Raw genomic sequence first — 26,774 nt, forward strand, 5'->3', positions numbered from 1 at the left:
ACAGCAAGGGGACAAGTTTTGTTCCATATGGTTGCAAGCATCAAGACGATTGAAAAGCACAGGAGAGTTTGAGAAGTTATACAGCAGTTTGAAGCTGACAGTGACAGCTCAATTATCGCATCAGGCATCCCGCTTTTGACACTCCCAGTGGTTATTCTCTCGCTCAATTCATACTTGCATAAAACTCCTGAAAATGACCTGAATTTTGTCATGGTTATAGCTGCACATGTAAACTGAAACAGAAGCTTTTTTATCCTAACTTCACACTGGAATTCCCCAATCATCCCTGTAGTATTCCTACTCCTCCACTGACTGACAGGAAAACATCCCACGGTGAGGGAGAAGTGTGAACAAACAAATCAGGACATTTTCTTGCTATCTTGCCTTGAAATATTTCGGGTACCAGGGCTGAATGTGTGAAAAAGCCTTCTGACCATGTTGTGGTTGACAGTTTCTTAATGCTGAATTTTAGTACCACTTTGGTATCTTTGGACCTCCCAAGAGAGCAAAAATGTCCCGACAATCTTGCTGCAGACTGTAAATCTCAGAAGCCTGATCTTGCAGACTGTTACTGGGAGACAACATTTCTGTCAGAATGGAAGTGCCGTGATTTGTCAGTACGCTTTCCAGTTTACAAGTTTTGCATTTTCACCTCATTCATAAAGGAAGTCAGACAGTTAAGTTCATGAATTAACTACATCGCAGAGATCTAACCTGGGGTAAAATATGCATGGACCTGTTTTAGAAGTAGATACGTATACGGTGGCTCACTTTAGCTAAAGAAAACATAGCTACACTAGCTACATAGTTATGTTACAACAACATGAAGCTAAGTTAGCTTTGGAGGAGTGAGGTTAGCAAATGTTGCTGAAGCTAACGCAGCCACATAGATAACACTGCTACATAGCTTTCATTAAAATAGATATCCATGAGCTTTGTTAGCTTTAGCTACATTAGCGAAGTAGCTCTTTTATTGTGATCATCTCTGCTATCTATACAGCTTAAGGAGCAACGCAAACTATGTTTGCTTTGATAGAATGTTTTCACGGAGGACAAGCTTTTTTCTTGTAAGCAGGCTGTTTACTCTGCTTTATCAAATGTTTTGTAATCAGGTTTTGCAGGTCAGGTTTTTGACCTTTAACTTTTGGTACCTTAACCTTTACCCTTACCTAACCGAAAGTTTAATCTGATTTTATTTTGACAGTTCTAGTATGCATTTTGGTTTGACAGATGCAGCATCTTGCAGTAATGGTCTGAGAGACGGGGTACCTGAAAGCTACTGTCTGTAGCCAGACTGCCCTCTCAGAAATGTATCATGCACCAGGTATGATCCTTAGTGAAAAATAAAAAATAAGAGTAGAGATGAGAGGAGTGGAGACAGTGCCACTTAGTGGAAAAGCCCTTTAAGGATTGCTGTCGTTTACAGCAACAAGTTGCACCGTCAGCAGATGGTTTGACCAGTTTTTCACTCCTTGTTTTTTCCTGTTAGTTGTTTTCTTTCAGATACATTTTGAATAAGGGTGTTTAAATCTTGGCTGGAGGGGACCTAATGTTGGCTACTCTGTTACTTCAGTGCCACCACTTGTCAAAAGCTTCCTAAGGAGAACTTTGCTGCTTTCATCGAAACTGAAAGCCCCATTTTCCAGCTGTCTACTCTGGCTTTCTAAGGCTTCAAATTCATGAAGATAGTACTCTTTTAGTTCACTCTCTTAGTCTTCAGCTGAGCTTTCAAGTATAAAGACTGGAGGAAGTACTTGTTTTGTTCCTCTGCTTTTCTAGTAACAAAGTGCAACATTTAAAAGAAGCCACAAGCCTTGTTGATGCTAAATTTCCCTCCGGCCCTGTAGAATCTTAAATACAGTTGAGCACACTCGGGAGCAGAAAATGAGTCATGAGAACAGGAGATCTAGAAGCATATGACTCTTTCAGTGGGGAAACATGAGCTGAGTTGACTTTAGTCTTTCAGTTCTCCCCCCTCCCCTCCTCTTCCATACATCTACCTGTGTTATTATCTCCAGAGGCTGGAGTGTTCAGATTACAGGGTTTTTGTGTTGAAGCTTGTAACTAGTCAGCCCAGTGCATTCTTGCCTTTCACCAGTGCAGTTGGCTTTAATGAAAGCGAGGTGTTTGAGCTGGAGAGCAAAACACACTGAGTTAAACCCAGGTTTTTATCAAAGAAAAGCTCAATTTGTGTTTGTATCTGCCGTCCTATTATGAGTCTGTTATCTGTACATTTATCGGGTGTCTTACCACATGGAGCAGAACATTTAGGAATGTGTGACCAGGTGTTTCACGCTCTCACTAAAGACGTACCTTGTTTTCTAAGTCCATAAGTCATATTTATGCTGGAGGGCAAGAATTTTCATCATTTCCTCAGAGGCTACAAACAGCTTGACATTTTTGTCCCTGGGCATCTTGAGCAGAGTAGAGCAGGTGGAGCTTAGGATACTTTTCCCCTGATCCTGTTCGAACAGGCTTGAGCATTTGTCAAATATAAGCCTGGCTTTTAAGTGGTCTTTATTAACCAAAGGACCTTAAATCTTCTTGTCACATACTTCAGGGATGACAAAATCCCACAGCACACCGAATAGAAATATAAGCACGTCCCTCCTAAAATGGGTTCAGATCTTATCCAAATTAGTTTTGAGAAATATACTTCTAACAGCATAAATCACAGTCTGTGACATTTATGCTTCAGTTCTGTCATTCAGATACTAATTTCTAATAATAAATCAACTCAAGTCAGCCAGGACAATCCATGTTTTAAGAAAACAGTTTGCTCCTATTTGTTAGAAGAAATGAAACAAGCCAGGCTTTAACAGGAACTTATCATTGACAGCTGTTTTATATGTAACAAACCTGCAGAATATTTAATCCTGTTTTGGCAATCAAATGAAAATAAATGAAGTAATGCAAAAGGCAAACATCTGACATTCAGTGCCTATAATAAATATTCACCCCTTGAATGTTTTACCCTTTTATTGATTTTATAAATCAATCATGCTGAATATAATTTCGCTTTTTTGACAAAAAAAAAGTTACAAAAAACCTCTTCAATGTCAAACTAAAAACAGATTTCTATAAAAGTAATGTCAGTGTAACAGGTCCAGCCAGTTTGTGCTAATAGTCTCACAATTTGTGAAATGGGGATCACCTGAGGTCAGTGAATGTGTCTCCAGTGATTGTAGTGTAAAGACACCTGGGTGTGGAAGGTCCATTCACTGATAAATCAGTTGTCCTGGCTACTATTACACCATGAAGACAAAAGAATACTCCAAGTAACTCAGAGAAAAGGGTTAGCCACCAAGACACCTATGACCACTCTGAATGAGTTAATTTCAGCAGCTGAGAGAAACTCTGCATACAACAACTGGTCCGGGTTCTCCTCCAGTCAAAGCTTTATGGGCCTTGCAGAAGTGTATGGTAAAATGAATGCAGCAAAATATAGGAAAATCCTGGAGGACAATCTCATTAAGTCTAAAACTACGGCTTTGGAAAAGATTTATTTCCAGCAAGACAAAAACCTGAATCATACAGCAAAAGCAACAAAGAAACAGTTTCAAGACAGCAAGGTGAATGTTCTGGAGTGGCCGAGTCAAAGCACAGACCTCAATCCAATAGAGAATTTGGGGCTGGACTTGGAAAGGGCTGCCTGATCCCTGTGCAACCTGACAGAGCTTTAGCAGATGTGCAAGCCTGACTGAGACCTATCTACACAGACTCAGTGCTGTGATTGCAGCCAAAGGTGCATCTACTAAATACTGGGGGTTTAATATTTGTGCTGTCACTTTACCTTTTACATAATATTATCTAATGAGCATTACTCTGTAGAAATCTGTTTCCACTTTGACATGAAAGAGTTTTTTTGGTCAAAAAGCCAAACTGTATTTTATAAAATCACTAAAAGGGTAAAAGATCCAAGGGGGTGAGTACTTTTTTATATGCACTATATCTGACTTTTTAAAACATGTTTAGACACGTTGCTTATTCCTTGTCTCCAGCTTTATATGAAACAAAATTTAATGGCTTAGACATTAAACAGCAGCAGCTTCTTGAGCAGCAGCTTGATGCCTTTCATGTTCTGACTCTTGTTAGCTATGATGATTTTCTCTGCTTTTCCCTGAAGCTGTTGTGTTACTAATCTTGAAGCACAATAAAACTATTCTTCTTTGTCATCTGTGGGTTGCTGGAATCTCCAGTGGTGGTGCGTTTCATTAAGGCCTTGTATTGGATGCATCTTCTGAGACTTCTTGTCCTGCACTGACTTTAATTTCAGCCTGCTAAAAAAATGACCCATTTAGAGCACTGCGTTGTAACATTACCAGCAGCAGTACCTAAAGTATTCATTGATTCCCGATTATTTATTTAATTGTGGAGGGAGAATGGTAGTGAAGACTCGAGACCAAAAAAGGAGCACTAACTGACAGTGTGTAAGGGTGTATTTCTAGGAAACCCACTGGCTGCTCCTGAGGATTTGGTGCACCAGAACATCTTTTCCACACTTGAAATTCCCTCTCATGTATTAATAAAGAGCTGATGATGGATTCTGTGCTCCAGCAGCATTTCAGCTGTAGTGGATAAAGTGCTGAGGATCTGGGGCTATTTGAATCCTATATTCAGATATTCTAGTAACCCAAATGCAGCGTAGGTTTTCATCCCTGCATTTCCAAATTCATAACATGTTTTTTAGTCTTTCATTGTAAGAGCTTCCTCTGGTCAAATCAGAACTCTCTCTACACTTTTACTGTGTCTTAATACTTTTTGTGTTAAGAAAGAATATGGGCTCTGTTATCTTGACAAGAATGCAGCTGTTAAAAAGACTTCAAAAAGAGCTGTCGCCTCTGTTTCTAAACTTATTCTATTAATGATCTCGACTGATTATGTCATGTTTTATGTCTGTCATCCATATGAACTTCCTGACTCGCTTAATAGCCCACATTCTACCACTATAGCTGCCTTTCCACCAAGCAGGAAATTAACTTTTTCTAACTGTGTTTTCGACCAGTTTGTCCTATATTCATCTGTTCAAACATTTGCTGTTACATACAGAGGCATTGCAAGTTCAAGCAGCATTTTTTTCTGCATCATGAGTGTCAGAGTGTTTAAGAGAATTAAATATTTTTTGCTCAACTCCTGCAATCTCATTCAGATATTCCGACCTTCTTTAACAATCTTGGACTGAAGATAAGCAAAGCATTGGTTTAAAGCAGGTAGACCAGTTGCAGCACTACTCATATGCCACTCAAACCATCCCAGCACACAGCCGACTGTGAACACTTGACAGCAGCTCTGGCTCAGGGAGGAGGAGGTAGGGTTCTTTGGTCAGTTACTGACTAGTTCTGATCAGTTCTGATCATGAAGTTGGTATAAACAAAACAAAAAAACCCCCTTAATTTATGCCGCTTACGGTTGTAAAACCACTCCATTGCGTTACTTTTGTTCACCTGCTCTGGTGGCCTGTAGGTTGAGGGAATTCATCAGACATTGCTCTAAAATACCTGAATTCCAACCTGATACGTAGGTCATATTAATGCGACAATTTCATCTAAACTGTAACCTCTGGTTGTGTTTTGGCTGCAGACAGTAAGTTTTGGAAAAGGGTACCAAGGCTGAAACTTTTGCAATGCCATCTTTTTTCATTTTCATGTAAAGTGGTAATATAGAGATACCTCTGAAAGTGGATGCTTACACACATTTGAATTATGTTACTAGTGAAGTAGGCTTTTTGCACATGGGCAGAACTGTTCCAGTCAAGCTATGCACAAGTAGGTGGACTTCAAAAACAATGGGGGACAAGTTATTTTTGTTCAACTCTCTCCCAGTTTATATTTTCTTAAAATTTACTCTTAGTGTCCATCCACATCATCTGTGGACACTGCTGTGTCTTAGGTTGTTTTTGCCAATCTGTATGCACAGAAACTCTTATCAAAACATTATGATCTGAATGCAGAACTTTTTGAGACTGAAAATAAAGAACATCAGATCATTTCTGTGTAAACATGGCAATAAAGGTGTGCCATTTGCAAGTGAATGTGGAGCTGGCCATTCAGCTCTTTTGGATACCTTGTTTCTTTCTCTTCCATTTTTTTTTAGTTGACATAAAAAAAGCCAAAATGGTACCAAATCAAGAGCAACTTGGAGCCAAAAGACCAGCTTTTGTTAGCAGTGCCAAATGTTCTGTTAAATAGATATCCATAGTATTCCCATCAGTACGACTGAGGCTGGATTTAGGTTAGCTGTGGAAATGCAAGCAAGATCAGGGTTTACTGTACCAAGCTGTGCCAAACTATTCTGAACCAAACTGGACTGATTGGTGGAAATGCACCATGTTGTTATTTTGTCCTCACGCAAGCATTTTTTGTTTTAATTTTCCTCACTTTTATGTGAAGTTTTCTCAGACGTTTTTGCTGCTATTGTAAACCAAAAACAAACAGATTGCATTGTTGCAAAATTAATTGGCTGTTTATGAAACATTAGATCACCTTGGCAAGCACAGTAAACATTGGGTTAACATATTTCAAGCCTCACTAAATGGGGTTGTGCTGGAAAATCCAAGGTCACTACACAGTGGGTTGCCTTAACTGTAACAACTTAGGAAACCACATCTACTTATAATTAAGCCCCTGATCTCTGCTTGAAACAGTCTAATTAATTTCTGGCCAGTTTCACATTACAGTTACACTGCAACCACTGAGAACATTAGCAAATCCAACACAGCAACATATTAAAGCTGTGCTATAAATAGCAGAAACTAAATCCATAAATACTTTTAAACCTGTCCAAACCTTCCTGTAGGTCTTTATTTTACTGCATATGACAGTTTGTTTCTCTCCAGGGATGACATCTGCAGAGACATTAAACTTTCACCACACCTCAGACGTATATAAAGTAAAGGGTACTGTGTGTAAGAGGATATAAACAGGCCTGAAAGAAGCCCCTTGTGTAATATTGAACTAGCATCTGTAAGCATGTTGGTGTCTCTCAGTGAAAGTGTACAAGCATTTCAAAGCTCTGCCCCTCTTTTTAATCCTTTCTCCCTTCAACAAAAAGGGATGAAACAGACAACAAACTTAAGTAGGTAACGCTTCCACTAACATCCAATCTTGTGCATTGCAGTACTAGTGCGAGGTGATGAGTTAGCAGAAGAAGAGGGGGAAAGGGGGCAGCATACGGTAGAGAAACGGGGTCAGCTCTAGTTTATGTAACGCCCCTCTTCACAGTAAGCCTGAGTGCATGCAGCAGCAGAGGGTTGGGCTCCCACTCATCTGTGTCTGCTACACACGCAAAAACACTGCACCCCCCCATAGGGTCTGTCCTAAAAGGAGGGGAGAGCACATCAGGAAGAACAACAGCCACAATGTGCGCGGTTAATCTTCTGTCCCATCTGTTAGTGGTCCCAGGCATAGAACTGGACCTTTTTTGAGCAGGCTGTCCAGCCTAAAGGCAGGTAGTGTGCATCATGGAGCAAACTTTCCCCTGTCCCAGTCCTCTCTAATGCAGGAGATAGTGCTTGAGAATAGACAACAACGCTACATGGATGGTTCACTTCAGCTCTGAATAACTCCTGTTCACTCAGGCTGTCACAGCGCTCATATTGTCATTACATCCCCTCCACTTCACACAACCCCTGTGCATGTTGAAGGGGGCTGAGTGGATCACTTCCTCTGTCAGATTGATGGTTGTTTTTCATCTAGCTGGCTTGTTCGGAGCTGCCTCTTCTTCATGTATGGTAAAGAGACAAAACTATAAGCAGGGATTGAGTTACTATTTGCTCTTCTTCCCTGTGTTTGCCTCTTTGTAGAACAATATTACACTTTTCACTTTGTTCTTCCCAGGACAGAATTTAGTCAACATTACAAGGAAAGTACTTGGTGCTTGGGAAATACAGGGTGATTTTTTCATCAGTACAGCACAGTTACTCAAAACAGTCTGGTTGCAAGGGTTAGGATACTGAAAGCTAAAAGTCAAAAAACAGACCTGCAGAACCTAATGACAAAACATTTAATAAAAGCAAGTAAAACCTCTGCTCAGAGAAAAATAGCTTGCCCTCATGGAAACACTCTTAGGCTTTTAGCATAGCTAAGGCTAAAGCTAACGAAGCTATGGTAGATTTATAGATAACTTAGCTATGTAGATAACTTCGCTAAAGCTAAAGCAAGCAAAGCCACATTAGCTATGTGGGGTTATGCTACATTAGCTAGAACTAGACCCATTTTAGAAGCAGTTATGTGAATGGTAGCCCACTTAAGCTTTTGTTATCTATAGTTAAAGCTAACGCTGCTGCATTGGCTTACATAGTAACATGAACAACTTGGCTAGGAGACTATGTTAGCCTTAGCTAAAGCTAAGAAAGCTAAAGTGAGCAACCGTTCCTGTAACTACTTCTAATACAGGTCTATACATTATTTAATCCGAACATCAGACCTTTTTCTGTTTTATTTACGAAATGTTGCTAAGTCTGTAATGTTTGCAACTTGGTTATAAATGAATTTTACTGCAAGAGTTTGTTTTTACATAAATTTGAATTTAAAAAATGTTTAAAACATTGTATTGGCCATTCTGACAGATGCCGTGTCTCACAGACCCCTTTCGAGTTACCTCAGACCAGGGCTGAATGATTTGTGAGAATAATCACATAGCATTTTCTTTCTCCAACATTGCGATTACAATGACTTTGATTACATTTTAACAGACTTCATCTTGTTTTTTTGTTTTGTTTTTTTTTCCAAAAACAAGCATTTAATCTCTCTATATGATAACAAATACAGTATTTGATAGATTGAACTAAGGCTAACAAATTTTGAAAAAAAAATTTTTTTTTACTCATTGCAAATTAGATATGAATTACTATATTGGAGGAAATGATCATTTTATGCTGTTCACTTGTTGATATTTAACAGTCGACAGAGTCAGAAAGGGATGAGAAAGTGGGGGAGAGGCATGTGGGAGAGTAGACACAGGCCAGACTTGAACCCAGGTGCTTGTGTACATTGGGCGCACCTTAAACCACTTGGCCATCTGTGCCCTGCCATTCTCATATTTAATTATAAAAACATATACAAAAGGAAAGAAAGTAGGATTTTGTTGCAAATCATTCAACAAAAAAATTAAACTGGAATGCTTGCAGGATGTCAGGATCATAACATCCTGCATCAAAATTGTATTAAACTGGAATTTTAAAACGCAACAGATATTGCACCTCATGAAGTTTGAAAATTCCAGTAAGACATTGCAATTTAATCAAAATTTTGAGCCCTGCTTAAGACAAAGGCATAGTATTTGTTTCGCTTTCATTTTTCAATGGCTAGTCTTTATGGTTGTTGTCTTCTTTAATTAATAGTCAGGGTGCCTCCAGTTATAACAGTTCTAGAGTGAAGCTCTTGGATAAAAAAAAAAAACAACTAACCACTAAGCAACAACTCGAATAATAAAAACAACAGACAAGCTATCTTGAACATCAAAAACAATAGTGTTACGTTTCTGCTTTTAGCTGTACTTGTTTCTCTATACAAGCCTCTATTTTAATAAAACAACATTCACAACTGAAAGCACGAATTGCAAGAATTTAAGACAAGAAAATTCTCATCTATATGTCTTTTCTGTGTTTTTTGTTTCCCTTCAGAGCTTCTTGGATCATCACAGCAGGTGAAGGACCAAACTGTCTGAAGATCCAGAGACAAACAAAATGCCAGAAAAATCAATAGGATCCTGCAGGTACAACAACATTCAGACGTTCTTTCATTTGATGTCAGAAACTGTTCTTAGTGATGTTGAAGGTGAAAGTTCTGTTTCTGTGTTCTTTTCTTGTTCTTTAGAAGTTATTTAAGCTGCGTGTCCTCTTTCTTTCAGCCTGTGAATCATGGGTAATGCCGAGAGCCAGAACGGGGACCATAACCTCTACGGAAACGAACATGGCTATTTGTCACGCAAGCACATGTCTCGGTCTCTCCGCATCTCCAACAAGCAGTCCAGACGCTCGAGACATGCTTCATCAGGGAAAATAGAGCACAGGAACTCTGAGACGAGCACACGCTCAAGCAGCACTCCAAGTATCCCACAATCCCTTGCTGATAATGGCCTGGAGCCATTCAACGAGACAAATATACTCCCAGACTTTGGTAGCCCCATTTGGGTGGACCGTGTGGCCATGAACCTGCGCCCCGTGTCCTTTCACAATGACCTGGCCAATCCCTCTGTTCACATGAACATGATGCATGTAACTCTGCCTGGCCCCACCGCGGAGGAGGTGCAGGATGATGATTTGTACACCGGTGAGGTAACATACCTCCAGAAAACTCGTGAGGGCCTTAAAGAGACCGTAAGCTTTAAGAAGAAGAGGTCCAAGTCTGCAGATATGTGGAGAGATGACAGCCTGGAGTTCTCTTTGTCTGACCTTAGCCAAGAGCACCTGACCAGCACGGAGGAGATCATAGACATGGCCAACGAGAGGGACTTCACTGACTGCGAAGGCCACCTGCAGTCCAGTCCCACAGACTCAGCTGACAGGGCCAACTCCCTTGATGAGCTATTCAGCCAGAAAAACCCAGTCCGCCAGAAAGCCCAACGCCGCTATACCAAGTGGCATGATGGAAATAGGGCTGTCAGGGAGGGAGAGGATGATAAGATGCTCTCCCCATCAGAGGAAGATGGGAACACCTACAGTGCATACACCCTTCCCTGCCGGCGTTCACACTGCCTGTCTGAAGGCCTGAGCAGCCACCAAGCTGCCATATGTGCCAACATGCAGGGCAGGAGGGCACAGACAATTCAGGTAAGATTTAGAGCAATTTCACTGTGTGCTGATCTTGTAAGTTAGCGTGGAGAATGCCATTTTAAAATGGAGTACAGAACAAATAATTTTCTCCATTGATGAAAAAGTAAACAGTGTGTTCATGGTGGTTTGATATTCACTTCAGGGGGAATAATGTATTCAAGCTGGGTCATTGCTCCTTTTATTCTTTTTTTGGACAGAGTTTGAATGCTGCACAGAATCTTAATGTCGTCTCATGGCATCACCAATAAGACACCTACCTTTATTCATTTCCCCTGCTGTGTCTGAGTGTTTTTCCGCTGCATTCTCCTCACAGATAATAAGCAGCCGAACAAATTGGAGTATAAAAGAAAGCTTATATCAAGGGTGCGATGTGTCTTTTACCGATGAATCTGTTGTTTTTCCTGGGAGAAGAACTGTAATGACAGGAGGGGGAAGCAGAGCTTAAAGTCAGTCCCTGTTTGAAATGCCTCAGTCTTTTGTTATGATAATGAAGGGAGGCCTGTGGAAGAGTGTAACAGTAAAACGTGTATGGTGGCCCTGTCACTGCGGGGCACCAGTAGCCCTAGTGAATAGGGTTCTGGAGCGCATGATTGGGTCATGTGACCAGATGGAGATACCACGCTCGGTGTAGCCCCCTTCATCTCCCAGGAGCCTTTGGCCATGTGGGTAGGAGAGGACAGACCCTGCGATGCCACAGAAAGGGCAGGCTTTAACAGCAGATTTGTGATTAATTTTGGGCAGATTTCAAGATTAAGTAACCAGTGGATTCTCTCCAGGCGTCTGTTGTCACTTTGTAACATGATTAATTTTGAAGAATGGCTCCATCCTGCATCTGCAGAGACAGCTTTGTTTTCAGACAAGCCAGAATCTTTTAACTGGCTCTCTTCTTGATGATGATAAAACTGAGGGTGCCATGCCGACTCACCTGTCTTGTGCTTCTGACCCATCGCAGGATGTCACAGCCGGGGAGGGCAGTGAGTACGAGGACAGTGGTATCGACGGGGTGACAGTGGAGGCAGAACATCAGTCCCGGAGGTACAAGACCATGTCAGCCTCCTTCTCCGTGTGCTCGGCGGCCGGCAGGAGCATGTTCGCCGGCAGTGACAGCGGTAGCAGCAGCGGTGGTGGGGCTGCCGAGTGTGTACAAGGGGTGTATGAGAACTTTCGCCAGGAGCTGGAGATGAGCTCCTGCCAGACAGAAAGCTTAGAGGAGGCAGGGTCAGCCCTGAGCGACGAGCAAAGCACCATGAGCTCCGCCTACCAGTCTGACCCACTGCTGAGCGTTGCCCAGGGGATGGTGCGCAAAGCTGGCAGGCTCGCTGTTAAGAACTTCCTCGTACATAAGAAGAACAAGAAGGTGGAGTCAGCCACCAGGCGCAAGTGGAAGAGTTACTGGGTTTCCCTGAAAGGTCTGTTATGCCCCTAATGTGTCCATAACATTTAAACTTGATTCTTAAACATTGGTATCCATGCAGCAGCTTAGTAAGGCCCATATTTATGTGATAACATTCATGTTTCTGCTGACAAACAGTATTTTACTCTGTAACACTTGATTCAATCTAACTTTAAGTAACCTCTGTAACCCCGGCAGTAATTAGGGACATTGAAAAGCTCATTATTTAATTATATGCCACTTGACTGAGCTTGAAATCAAATCAATACTTGAATGATCTTGATCTCTTTGCTGATGAGTCAGCCATGCTGCACTTCTTAATGATGGCCACTGGAGAGCAGAATTAAATTGCTTTAGCAAAACTGTGTTTTTTAAAAAGGCAGAAAAATCACAATTATTCTCATCAGTCAAGTACTTAAACAGTTTGTAGATTTCATGTTCTTCTACCCTATTGTTTTTCAGGCTGCACTCTTTTCTTCTATGAGACTGATGGTCGTTCAGGGATAGACAATAACAGTATTCCCAAGCATGCCATCTGGGTTGAGAACAGTATCGTTCAGGCTGTGCCAGAGCATCCCAAAAAGGACTTTGTGTTCTGTCTCAGCAACTCCCTGGGAGATGCTTTTCTGTTTCAGGTAAGAATAGGGGTTAAATGTCATCTGGTCTGTTAACAACTGGAAAATTCACCCAAAAGCAAGAATTACTTTGACTTAAAAGTACTTCTGTGCCTCCTGCACGGTTCTTGCCCTTTTTTAGAAGTCTGATGTTTATTATAATTAGCTGTGAATCATTACAAAACAAGCACAGAGCTTTTGTTTTGTTGTCTAACCTCTGACTTATCGCTGTCTCTACCCACGCAGACCTGCAGCCAGACAGAGTTGGAGAACTGGATCACAGCCATCCACTCAGCATGTGCCACTGCCGTCGCCCGCCAACACCACCGAGAGGACACAGTCCGCCTGCTTCGGGCCGAGATCAAAAAGCTGGAGCAGAAGATAGACATGGATGAGAAGATGAAGAAGATGGGGGACATGCAGCTGTCTGCTGTTACCGACACCAAGAAGAGGAAGACGATCCTGGATCAGGCAAGTTTATTCGTTTAGTAACTTCATATTGTCTTAAGCAGTTGTGTGAGAATTTTACAAATAGATATGAAGTGTCTGGAAATGTGTTAAATACTCAGCTTGTTACCCTCTAAATTGCATAAGAACTATGAGTGAACACCTTCATTTATCTTTTTAAAAGTAAGCAGTGATCTTTTCAAAGCTTTTTAAAGCACATTTCTTTTGGTTATTTTCTCCCTTCTCAACCCTTCTCAACTTGCAAAAACTTTTTTTTTTTTTGGCAAGTAGAGCTTTTCCAAATGATGCAGGATATTTCTTTAACACAGTTATTTATCCTTTACTTTAGCAGGTAGAGCCCACTGAGACCAAGGGTGCCCTGCAGCAATAAAAGTGAAAAATGAACAAATAAGTTAGAAAAGGTCACATACATACTCACAATCATGTATTCATACCTACAAACCTGTCTCATTTCATGTTTTATTCATTAATGCAATTGCAATGTCCTTCCTTAAGCAGTTCAGACATAGTTCTTTAAAAGATATATTATAAGAGAAAGGAGCTTTACTGCAGCAAATCTAAAAGCAATCTTAATCCCATTCAGTCCTAAACTTTTATGTTTTTAAAGTGGTTCAATTTTGAGATCCGGCTTGAGATGTTTATAGATTGGAAAGTAGCCAGGTAAGGAGGAAGTTTACCCCAAAGGGGGCCAGCCAATTGTCAGTATAAGTCACTGTAAAGAAAACCAAGCTGAGGCCTTATTTTCCTAACTAAAATTGAAATGTGATGCCTGAAAGATCAGATCCTGATTTCAACATTAGTTTGAGATGAAGAGTCTGTTGCTGCAAGAGGGCCTGGAGGGTACAGTGGAATATAAAATTGCATCATCTGCATAAAGATGGATTTACATTTTTTGTCATGCAGTGTCATTTATTTATAGAGTAAAAAGAAGTGGCCCAAGGCTAGAACCCTGGAGTACTCCCTTGCTGACAGTTGCATGCAGTCTTATCAAAACCATGAGAAAATGGTCTACCTTGTCTGTTTAATCTCCTGAGATTACTTCTTGTCATGATTTGGCTCTATATCTAAAGATGACTGATTGCCAGATGTACAGTTATGTCATTCAAATAAATATGGCGGTGCTGGTTGCACTATAGCAGTTTCTTTTTTTGGGGAAGGAACCTTAACACATTAGACCTTCTGCATCCAAATCATAAAGGGTCAAAAATAACCTTTGCCTGAATATTGTGAATTAGCTGACACTCTCCTAAAGTTTTTAATCAACATAAGGGATCTTGCCATTAACCTCCTGCTGCTGTCACACTTCATGAAATAGGAAATTTGCTCTTAGATGAACTCCACTTGCAAAGCACCAACTAAAGCACTTTTTCTTGAAGAGGTTTGAGGGTATTGAGTCAGAGATATCAGTGAGACTGCTGATGCTCCACACCTTACAGCTACCAGGTTTCTTTTTGTTTCCTAACACAGTATGCAGTTGGCACTAGTTAGTAGCCTGCCATTCTCTCACTTAATTGCAAAGCTCATATTGTCTTTAATGGGACTGTTTACAGAGAAGGGTGATCAAATGGCCTTTGTTTGGTCAGTTAGGTAGTGACTGCTTGGAGCGGTTCTGTTTGGCAGTGTCAGGTTTCACATTGTGCAGAGCTGAATGGATATGGGCCTGCTCCTTGGAAAGCTGAATCGCTCCCAGCCTCTATCTGCCAATGGAATGCACAGTATTGTTTCTTTCCCGTCTCTGGGCGACTTGGCAGTGTTACAGAGCCCTCCACCATGGTGCTGGCCGCCCCTCCAAACACCAGTGTAGTACTGTGACTGGGAGGGGGATGGCCCAGTGCATAATCACAATGTCCTGCTCCACTGCCCCAGTAAACATCAAGCCATTACTAACAGAGAGCGCAGGTTGGCGACACTTTAGCAAATTGCTCGCAGAGCCTCAGAGGAGAGAGGAAATGTCCCCTCCTGGACTGAAGTTGACAAACAGAAGCCTTGATGAACAATTAACTGGATGTGTTGCTGTTTCCCTTTCATTCTGCAGATCTTCTTGTGGGAGCAAAACCTGGAGCAGTTTCACATGGATCTATTCCGCTTCAGATGCTACCTGGCCAGTTTGCAGGGAGGAGAGCTGCCCAACCCCAAACGTCTCCTGGCCTTTGCATCTCGCCCCACAAAGCTGGCAATGGGACGCCTGGGTATATTCTCAGTCTCTTCCTTCCATGCACTGGTAAATACAACCTCTTTGTTTCTTCATGGTTACACAGTATCCATATTTCATCTTCTTTTACTTAACATAAATGTACAACAATTACTTTAAGGCAGTATGTTTTTGTGTTTTTACATTTTAATGCAATTACCTGGATGTTTTGCAAGTTTGACCTGAAATCAATGACTGTTTAAGGGAGCAATGTTTACATCAAATGAAGGGATTAAACCTTTCAGTAAAAAAATTATCTCTAATCACTATAATCACTCATATTCAGAAGTTCCTTAGTTTTTTTTTGTACACAGAAATGCTGCATGCTCTTTCAGATTCACATCATGACTGATTACACATGGTCGTTCCACTGGCAATCGATTCCAGAAACTCATATGTGCAGCGTTTAATGTTTTTTCCAAGAATGAGTACTATTATTTTAGGCTGTCTCACATGCAGGGCAGCTGCTTAGGAGGCTTGGTTCATTTTTTCCTCCCACTCCTACATGGAGGTTGTGCACTCCACAGCTAAAAGCACTTGTAGTACAGGAAAACATGTATTCGATTTTTGGAGACAGGTTTTCAGATCACTGATGTACTTTTTTCCTGCACCACCAACGCAAGCTGTTGAGCAGGTGGGTGTCAGAGCTGCGAGAGATAGAAGAGTGGGACATCTAACTAAAGGCACAATCAAACCGCTCTCTCCTCCTCCTCTTTTATCTTTCCAACTGTTTAAATCGCATCCAATTTGCACATCTCTGCCTCCATGAATACCTCCATCAGCACTATGTCCAAGAGGAGCTGAAAAGAGTTGACAGATCAAAAAAAAGAGGTTAAATTTAGAGCACGCCTGGTCCTACATGCACAGTGATTTTTAATGCCTACTTCAGCGTCTTTTTCAGACTTTTAACCCTGGCTTTTGCACATTTGAGTAGCCTAGAAATGCCAGGTTGTGTAAAAATCTGCATGAACCCAGTGCGCATGTTTGAAATAGACATGGCAGCACTACATCTGTGTTAACTATTTATCATAGAAGGCCCAAGTGACCCCCTGTCCTCTTTTATTTAACAGATAAGTTAATAAAGAATGTTTTTGATGATTTTTACAGAGATCATCCACTTGCACCACTTATATAAATCTTCTTTATGTTTTATGTGTATTTTACAGAGTCTTTTATCCTTGTTAACCTGTATAAAGGAAAAATAAGGTTTCCAAAATGTGATGTGACATGAGGTCAAACAGATGGTTGTCTATGTCACATTTGGTTTGTTGAGCTCTGACTGAGTTATGTTTTTCCAGGTGGCAGCCCGCACAGAGACCGGAGTGCGACGGCGAACTCAGGCCATGTCACGTTCCTGCAGCAAGCGCAAGAGCAGGTTCTCCTCTCTCTGGGGTCTTGACACTACCTCAAAGAAAAAAACAAAAGCTCATCCAACTATCAACCAGGTCTGTGAGACTTTGAGTTCATTTTTAAAATTCCAGAGCGTTACATAGACCTGTTTTTGAGATACGACCATTTGACCTTCTCCTTTTGTCCCAGCAGGTCTTTGCAGATGGCGAAGAGCCAGTGAAAAAACCTTTAGAAGGCATATTTGTTGATCCTGCCAAGGAACACACAGTAAGGAGGAATAATTGTGTTTGCATATATTTGACAGAGAGGCATAAGTCAAACATTAGTAGAAGCTATGCACTAAATCTCTAGCCAACACTGACGTCAGGGAATTATAGCCCTTTACTGGATGTACCCAGAGGTAACAACAATAAGACAACCACTTGGCAATAGAGGCTATTTTAGAGGTATTTCAAGCAGGTGCCACTAATTTTAAACAAATCAAACTGTTCATTGATACAAATAGCAACTGAAAATGCTTCCTTCTTGTCTCTGTTCAAAGAAAAGTGAGGGTGGAACCGTGAAAAGCTTTCCACGGCCAAGCACGGAAAGTGACCTGTGGGTCCCCGACCACCTCACCCCCTCCTGGGTGTGTCTGCCAAATGACCAGCCTGTGCTGACAATCATACAGCCAGGAGAGTCAGCACTGTGTGTCCTGGAAACCATTTGCAAGGTAAAACTAATCAACCTGAAATGACCCGACCTGACCCGTGGATCACATTGCACTCAAGTGATGTTTGCATGGCAAAGATGTAAGACAGCCTGAAGCACCTGCAGATGCTTTTTAAAATGAGAGCCACCTCAGAGCCAATGAGACAAATAACAGTTTGGATAAGCCCTGTTTACATTTTGCATTAATAATGTGTTTTGGGCATTCAGATAACAAGTGACTGCACTTAAGTGCTGCCTCTATGCAGAACTATGCATTAACAATGCGTCTTCAGGGACGACCTAAGATTGGAGCTCACTTTCCCACCTGCTATACAGACAACAAGCCATACATAATATCTGTGGCTCTCTTATCCTACAAATCCCTACATGCTGTGTAGTGAGGCAACAAGACTGAATGGGGGGAAATTAGCCCCAAGCTAAGAGGCTAGCAGTGCCTTTTTATCAGTTTTTCTACCTCACTTTGTAATAAACATGCATATAAGGATATACTATTTAGCAAATAAATCTTGCAGGGTCCTGGTTAAATTGAAATGACAATTGAATTAGTTTCAAACCAACCAGTTCTAAATGCTGGATCTTTTTATAAATAACAGAAGCCAGCCTCCATTGGAGAAGGGGCTTCTGTTTGTCCACTTTAGTTGTTGTTAAAAAAAAAGGCAAAATGAAGAGCCGCTTAAGAGCTGAAAGACTAGCTCTTGTTACTGAGCTGAGACAAATAATCCTTATTTGTAAAAAGAGCCACTATTTCCATCACTCTATGCTTGACTGGATGAGCATAAAGCTATGCTTAAGTTTACTGGCAGAATACTAATAGTAAACAGTGCATCAGCTAATGAAGTGGTCATTAATGCATGCCAGTACATCTTGCATCTGCACTTCAGTCCACTCCAGATAAAGGCATCCCAAACCACCATATGTAGTCTGAGCTATTGGATGTCAAATTGTTTTCTGTATGTACTGAAGTGTGTCCACACAAAGCATTAAGCATTAAGCATTTCCATTTGGTATCCAAATTCCCAAAACAGATCTAAATCCATGTTTATGCACTGGATAATCAAGGTATGGTATCTAATTTAACAACACAAGGTAAAAAAAGCTCACTATGTTTATTAATCTTGGCAAAAGTGACTCCCTGGTAGGCAGCTAATAAGTTTTGTGATGAAAAAACCTCTCTATCAGAGTTAATTTGCTCTCATTTCACAGGCTCACCAGCTGGATCCCACTAAACACTACCTGCGGCTTAAACTCCTTATTGAAAACCAAGTGCAATTCTACATTCCCAAACCAGAAGAAGATGTGTGCGACTTGGTATGTAACTAGCTGCTTGAATATACTTTTGCCATTTGATGAATAAAAGGTGAAAGATTGTGGGGAAGCGCTGGTGGTTTGTTAGAATGTGTATGGAATCACAATCAAAAGTAAACCACAAACCACATGAGCAACGTTGGTGTGAATTATTAATAGGTTTCGTATTTTTATCCTTTTGATTTCATATGTGTTCTCCAGAGGAATGCCTGCTGGGGAGGACCCTCCGACAAAACATTAATCTATTCAGAAGCCTTAATAAGCAATATCAGTAGTGACTTTTGTGTTTAGATCCTGTAATCATGACACATCATAGACCATCCACAAAGACTGTGATAGAGCTGCTTTGTCTAATGAAATAGAAAATCAGCGCTCTTTCTCCACTCTGTCAGAAACCCACCCACCAGAAAATGAAAAAAGTAGGCCGTGTTTTATGATTTATATAATAACTTGTCTCTTGTTCTTCACAGCTTTACAAAGAAATCGAGCTTTGCTCCAAAATAACAAAAGTAATCCAGTTTGACAGAGATGAATCCTGCATGATTGGTTATGGTAAGAATCTTTTAACTAGTCCTTTGTTGTTCCCTTTGTATGACTTCTATAACTCAGTGTTTATGTAACTGTAAGATGCCGTAATGAAGTCAGTGTCAAAAGCTGCATATGCAGCCCTGTTTTTTTTCTGTGCAATAATTGCTTTTCTTTGACCTATGCATGGCCCATGTTTTTTCTTGTCTATTCCCATTTGTGCTGCACAAATCCCTCTGATGTGTTTTATGTAAGAGTCCCCCTTCTCTCCTCCTCCTCCACTTATTCTTGCCTCTCCTTCCCCTCCTCCAGGTTTCTCCATTTCAGTAGTGGAGGAGGATGGAGTACAACAACTCTACATCACTGATGTAAAGGCAGGTGGATTAGCCTTTGCCAAAGGTACGTTTCCCTTCATTTCCATCAAATGAACTCCCCTCAAAAACATGTCTGTGAACTGACAGAATGTGATCCAGTTTTTCTTCTTTCACATGTTGTCTTGGGGGGAAAAAAATCATTTATCTCACATAGAGGTCAGCAGATCTTTTTACTATTTTGCATTAGAGATGCATTAGTGAATTTCAATAGGCAGAGAAGGTAGAGGTAGAGAACAGCAGTTCTCAAGGGCGTTGATTACTATAATCATAACCACAGTGCCTCTCACTGGCCTTTGTGAAGGACGACAACCTTAGCACAGCTGCTTCACATCAGTATCATTGCTATAAAGTTAGACTGCAGGGTTGGGGGCTGTCAAATGTCATGCTGGAGATGGTCATAGTGAAGGGGGGGCACAGGCTGTGTGCCATGCAGCAGCATGTGGGAAACCTGCAGCTGAGAAGTGGGTCAGGAAGTAGGAGAAGACAGGATAATGAATCTCAACCAATGGTCTCTGAAAATTTTCAGAGGTTTCTTTAAATTATCTGCTTTCATCATCTAAATTAGGCTTTCAATGGTCTGTTAATAAATACTGAAAATGAGCTAGGTTGTTGTTGCCAACTCAGTTGGACAGAAGATGCCATTAATCAAGTGTATGCATGTATGACACCCAGCCAATGGATTCACGACTGATGGTGTTTATGCTTTGCAGGTCTAAATGCTGGGGATGAAATACTTCAGCTGAATGGAAAAGACTCTTATAGTCTTAACTTCTCCGACATGAAGGCAGCATTTTCTCAAGCCTCGCTTGCTTTGACAGTCAACACCCTGCCTTCTGTGGACCGCCGTCAGCTCTGCTTCCTGCCACCACGCCGCTCAGATGCAGAGCAAGATCTCTACACAGACATTTTCTCACAGAGTCAAGGTGAGAAGTAGCAGTTATTAAAAATCTGAAAACCACAGTTTAAGGAATCATGCTCAGCGCTTTCAACCCATCAGTCGCTCACAGTATGGTCGTGTTTATCAGACCAGCTGGCATGCAATCACTTTGTACTAAAGGATACCAAATGGATCAGAAAGAAACTGGAGGCTTTGAGTTTTTCTTTTCTCATGAAGAGAAAAGATTTCTGCTGGTGTCCTTAGTGACACCAGTTTAATTTATGCAAACAAAGTGACTCTACAGGGTGTTAATTAGTGAGCATAGCAGGATCTCAGCGGTGTGCAGCAGCCCACCCATGTAGAATACTCTGATAAGGTCGACATTTTTTCTCGAAAAGGTCTCAAACATAATAAAACTGAGAAAGAAAGGAGAAAAAAATAAGATGCATTTTTAATGACAGTAAAAGAAAATTAACATTTTATACTGTTTCTTGAGCTCATACTCACAATATTTTTACCTTTTCAGAGGAGATTCTTGACGATGGTGTGGGACTGTTGCTGGAAAGCTCAGGAGACAGCCTGGACGACGACTCTGAGATTTTCGGCGAGTTTGATGAGTGCAGGAAGGTAAGGGCTCCCTTTTTTATTTGCCTTTAAGGTCTATAAAGAAGAACTAAAGAAAACAACTGTAAACTCATCTTTTATATGTTGTGTTGGCTTCTGAGCTTGTTTACCATCCCTGTCCTTTACTGCAGCCTCTCTGCTCTATAATGTTTTTGCAATAGCATTGAAGAGTTTATTTGTCGCACAGTGTGTCCTCTTTAGTAAAGAAAGCAGAGTGTACATCATCCAGGTGTCATCCTGCTTCTCTATACAATCTTGCATCGGATTTATCTTTTCTTTTCATGACATGTAGCTGCCTAACAAGATAACCAGTCCTCTGTTTTACAGTACATAAATGATAGAGTAATAACATTTTAAATAAGACTACAGTGCTGGTCTATCTGCAGCTCATTGATTTTAAAGGGCTGTCACTCATGAAATGCTCCAGAGTGGATGTCTTTTTTTAGGTTATGAATTATTTAAACACTTGATGACCTCCCAATTTTACATCATGACAACAAAAGTCAGTGAAAAAATCTGTCAGCCAGCTCACCCTTAGTTTGACTGGAAATATCAACTCTTTTATCCTTTGTCTCTTAATCACACCATTTGGATGAAAGTAAACCAAATTAACACTAACACCAAAGAAGTGTGTGCCATTCCATCACAGGTAGCTCGATCATGTTTTGTTTTGTTGAATTTTGTCTTTTTGATTTCACTTGGTTTTCCTTTTAAAGGATGATTACCCTTCTTCTCTCTCTGAGTTCAGTTTTCTGAAGATGAATCATTGAAATTATACACTGACAACTATAAACAGTGCAGCCATGTGATTCATCAGAGCCCAGTTATGGGGGAAGAATTAAATCTTCACATCTCAAAATCAGACAAATTTGCTGACTAAAATGCTTGCTGCAAAAAGTGTCACTACACTCAGAAATCTCATCGAGTTTGCAGAGAGACATTTTGTACTTCCAATGTAGATTCAATGATTAACAATCCTTCCAGCTTTTTGTTTTCTACAATTTAACTCAGACCTGCCCACAGAACTAACTGGGCCCCTGAAAAATCCAGATAATGGACCCTCCCTAGTTGTGATTTATTGACAGTATCAATGCATGCATGTTGGATAAGTAGCATTGGTGCTAGCATGCATCTAGTGGATCAAACTATTATAAGGGTCTGATGTGGAAATGATTTATTTGTACCATTTCTAACTCCTTTTGCTGCTGTTATTTGCCACTTTTCATCAATTTTGCACTATTTCCACCCACATTTGTCTCTTGAAACCAATTTTTTGCCACAATAACCCATTATCATCACTTTTTTAAAATCACATCTCATTTTTAAACCCCCCCCCATTTTAACCCCACAATGTGGGGTCTTGCCCATGAACACATCGAGTTTTATAACTGCTGGGGCTTGAGGTCAAACCCCTGACCTTCTGGTTGAGACCCAACAGACTAACCGCTGAGCCACAGTCGCCCCAAAGTTACAGTCATTGTATCCTGTCAGCTCTCTTTTATGCAACAAGAAGCCAGTACCAAAATCAGGCCTTATAAATCTGTGCTTAATTTTTGTAGTAGTTTTAAAAAGTAGCTTTTCTAGTGTTATCCTTTCCCCTCCCACAAGTTTCATGTGAGTCATCCAAGTCTCAGTTTGAGATAAAGGCAGATAAAACGTGATAGTATGAGCGTGTGAAACTGCCATGTTTTGATTAAGAGAACTGTCTGAGCTTGTGAATATATCACACATTCCTATCTCTGTTGATTTGTGACCCATCATCACTTTTTGCACAAGTCAACACTTTCGACTCCTCATTTTATTCCTGCAAAAGCTACCAAACTGGTTGTTCCCGTATCCACCCTCCTTTGCGGCCTGCTTACTTGCGGCTCTCCTTTCTCCTTAATCCTGAATCCCTGCATTCATATTCTACTGCCGTGCTGCTTGCCCAGCCAATCCTGCTCCTCCACAACCTTGAGGACGGGACTCTCTCCTGCTCCTTTGCTGTCGCCCCGGCCTGGAGGATTATCAAGACGCATTTACAATGCTGCTGGAGCTGGCCAGATCTTCACACTCACTCTGTGTGCCTGAGTTTATGCCGCCTGTAGAGGAGAGAGAGAGAGGGAGAGAGAGGAGAAGGCAACGTAACAGTGACAGAACTACAGCAGACTCTGAAGGCGAAAAGAAGGGGAGTTGGGAGGCTGTAGGCACTGGTGGGCGGAGAGGAGGAGGCTGAGCAGCTTCACTCATCTTTCATCACAAGCACCACAGCACCCTTTCCTTTTTAAAAACAGAGGGAAGACAAAAGGGAGGAGAAATGTGTTGGAAAGGCGTAGAGTAGACTTGATTCTTTTCAAAACCTGGAGTCTCTTTTCCTCTGGTACTTGAGCTGACGCTGACTGTCCACCTTCTCCTGGCTATGTCCGTCTTGAAGTGGAGTAAACACAGCAAGCGCTCCACAGACTCCGTCTATGACATGCTGCATCTGGTGAGATTCCTTCCTTGTACACCTTTCCTTTACCTGGCAAGCTCTTGGTACTGCTGTGATAGATGACAAGCTATTGTGGTATTCCAGCAAGAGTAAAACACCTCTGCTTCTCAGTGTTTGGGTCTCACATCCTCCTGGCTGCCACAGACAGACAACAGGAAGCTGTGAGTCACCACTGTGTCGCAGAGATGCCTTGTAATCACTGGAGTGCTCCACAGGATGCAAAATAAAACACCGTATGTAGGAGTGACTCGACTTTGGCAAACTACCAGGACTGATTTTGGAGCGACTCTTTGAATGTAGTAGTTTTCTCTGTTGGTATCTGGACCTACAATCTCAGGCTCTCCTCTAGTTTCAGGGCAGAGATACAATCCTCTTCCTCTGCCTTCAAACCATTTCTAATCTATATTTAATTTACATGGAGAAATTGTCTCTAGCATTGCCTGTTTTACAGCCCCTCTTATCTGCATATTGTTCCTTTTTGGGACCCCCTCCCCTTTCCTCGTTCCCTTCTCTCTGCCATGTCATGACTGTGCATGCATGCTGAGTTGGTCATGTAGTTAATGAGCCTGGACTGTAGCTGTGAAGACGATGACTGGACTGTGACTGTGTCTTACCAGGCTCACTAAAACTGGCTGAGCTCTGTGGGCTAATTGGTCTGATGAAATGAAGCAGATTTATTTATTTAAATTAAATTTATTATTTGCTGTCTTACTGCATCTGCATCACATGCATTTACCAAACTTAAACACTCAACAAATATTCAGATAACTTGAAAAACAAGTAAGAAAATGATCATAAGTATGCAAAAAATAGAAATGCATAAGAAGCATTATTGATTATGCTGTTTTCATGACTGTATGCTGTTCATAACTCTATGGTGCAATATCATTCATGTGTGTGTGCTATTATGCTGCAAAACATTAAATGTGCGGTATTGTTGCTCTCTTAAAGCAATGTTTCTACATTAATGCATCTCTTTTTATGTCTGTTAACATTTAATAGGCAGTATGACTTAATAATTATCCTGCACATGATGTACAACTTTTAAATCTGTTTTGAAAGTGCATTACAGTATAGACTGTACAGAAAGCACTACATTTTTAAAGCTCCTTGACTCTAATTCCTTTTTTATATTCTTAACTTTATAAGCTGAGTTTCTTGTAAGGCCAGGTAATTAATTGTAATTATAATTTGGGCTTCTGCAATTTTTAAATCCAAGAAGGTGCAATATTTCTCTGATCTGAAACATGTCAAAATACCAGTTTAAAACATTTTTTTGCAGCAGAGATGTTACGCTTTGCACATCATACAAGTGTCAATGTTTTTCAAACAGTCCATATTACATTTGCAATATGCGTCAAAATATTCACTGTTAAATTTTTCATACTCTTTTAGTTCTAGTTAAATCTATTTGATATTGTGCTGGCTATACTCAATACTTGACAGTAACTTTTTTCTCTCCAGCCACTGTGGCTAGTTGTTTCCCAGAGTTATCAGCCATTTTTAATCTCCAATAGCCACAATATCCTTGTTGGATTTAATTTTATAAATGATTTAGGTTGACTATGGCATGCCAAAATTTGCTTCAAAAAGATCTTCAATCCTTTTACATGTAAATGAACAATGTACTTCGAACTTTAAAGCATTTTTTCTCATACACCCTGAAGAAAATGCAGACTGACAAAGTTTGCGGTTTAATATTAAGTAGGGAAAAATACTCCATTTATGTGCAAACTTCCTCATTGAAGTAAGCATCTATCACTGTAACAGTGTTCTCAAACACTGGCACTAACAGCCAAGCCCGTTTAGAACAAAGCAAAGGATGTGCCACCCATGAATTCAACCCGTCAAAGCGGGTAATGTGTGTCATTGTACTATCTGCCATGGCAGAAATCCATCTGTATGGCTGGTTGGTGGTTAATGTCAAGTCCAGGTTATAAAATAATTATTGCTGGTGTTTACTGAAAAATACACAAGGTGAGTAACTTAAAAAATAATCATATATTATTAATATATAAATTATATTACATCACAACTGCAATATTGGGTTAGCCCTCGTTCAGCACTGTGTTTCATATTTCTTTCTTGTTTTTCATTCATTTCATTGTACAATATGCAATGACAATAAAGCTAGTCTAGTCCTTCTACTGTAGGAAACAAAATTGTATTTAAAATTGTTTAGCTGCACAGCCTTAACAGGCTGTATCTCATCACAAGTCCTGTTCTGCAGAAAGAAAGTACTGATTATGACTACGACTGACTACTGACTGACTACTATGACTATGACTACTTATTTACTATTGTGTTATTTTATTGTGTTATTTATTCTTGTAAAGTGTCCTTGAGTGTTAGGAAAGGCGCTCTCAAAATGTATCATTATTATTATTATTATTGAGAGAAACTGTTGTCGTCTGACGTGTTTTTCTGGATACAAAGTGTATGGATCTCTATAAGTCCATGATGAAGGATCCCTCATGCTGTTCTGACCAAGCACATAAGGAGCAGCAAATGTATTAATGAAGGTTTTTGTTGAGGGAGGGGTCAGACAGACCTTTGTTAAGCAACTTGATTCGATAAATCCACTCTTGACATCCAAATGGTTATGATGGAGATTAAGAGATTATGGTTTTAATCACCGATAAACTACGTCAAAGTTGACAGAATGCCTATCGCTGCAGCTTTTTCACTATAGATTTAGCAAACATGGCACCAGCTTAGCTTGTAAATTGCATTTGCAAAATGACATTTTATAGCACTTCTCGTTGAGCTGTTGATCAGGGAGCTGACTGATTATTTTGGGAACACTGTCTAGAGAGACAAATTGCTGTCGTGCCTCACATATGGATGTGTCTGATTAGATAACTGTGCTGATAACCATTGTGATGCACAAAGCTGCATGAGAGGATGCGTGACTGACATTGGATAAGAGAGTTCTGCCTTTCTTCTGTCTGTACTTGCCTTCTATGGTTTGTTTACATTTTGTCATTTGAAGACTGGAATCAGCCACAGGTCAGATGATCTATTTATAATCTATGAATTGCTGCACATTTTAAAACATTTTGTTTATTTAAGTTAAAAAATGAATTTTGGACATAACT

At 40.6% G+C, this 26,774-nt stretch overlaps 1 protein-coding gene across 3 annotated transcripts in view; it reads left to right on the forward strand.

The window, feature by feature from the left end:
* tiam1b (TIAM Rac1 associated GEF 1b) overlaps positions 1–26,774 on the forward strand; it is a 62,275-nt gene that overhangs the window by 25,872 nt on the left and 9,629 nt on the right. For 2 of the 3 annotated variants that reach the window (XM_041799265.1, XM_041799274.1), the window contains exons 2-15: positions 9,623–9,714; positions 9,850–10,771; positions 11,727–12,183; positions 12,630–12,802; positions 13,028–13,252; positions 15,285–15,470; positions 16,739–16,885; positions 16,980–17,057; positions 17,332–17,502; positions 18,705–18,809; positions 19,277–19,358; positions 19,644–19,730; positions 20,416–20,628; positions 21,109–21,209. In XM_041799265.1, coding sequence (XP_041655199.1) covers positions 9,860–10,771; positions 11,727–12,183; positions 12,630–12,802; positions 13,028–13,252; positions 15,285–15,470; positions 16,739–16,885; positions 16,980–17,057; positions 17,332–17,502; positions 18,705–18,809; positions 19,277–19,358; positions 19,644–19,730; positions 20,416–20,628; positions 21,109–21,209 — 2,937 coding nt within the window. In that variant the 5' untranslated portion in view covers positions 9,623–9,714; positions 9,850–9,859. The remainder of the gene's footprint in view (positions 1–9,622; positions 9,715–9,849; positions 10,772–11,726; positions 12,184–12,629; positions 12,803–13,027; positions 13,253–15,284; positions 15,471–16,738; positions 16,886–16,979; positions 17,058–17,331; positions 17,503–18,704; positions 18,810–19,276; positions 19,359–19,643; positions 19,731–20,415; positions 20,629–21,108; positions 21,210–26,774) is intronic. The other variant, XM_041799283.1, reaches the window with a different exon arrangement.

The sequence above is a fragment of the Cheilinus undulatus genome, linkage group 2, assembly GCF_018320785.1.
Source record: "Cheilinus undulatus linkage group 2, ASM1832078v1, whole genome shotgun sequence".
NCBI classification, from domain to species: domain Eukaryota; kingdom Metazoa; phylum Chordata; class Actinopteri; order Labriformes; family Labridae; genus Cheilinus; species Cheilinus undulatus.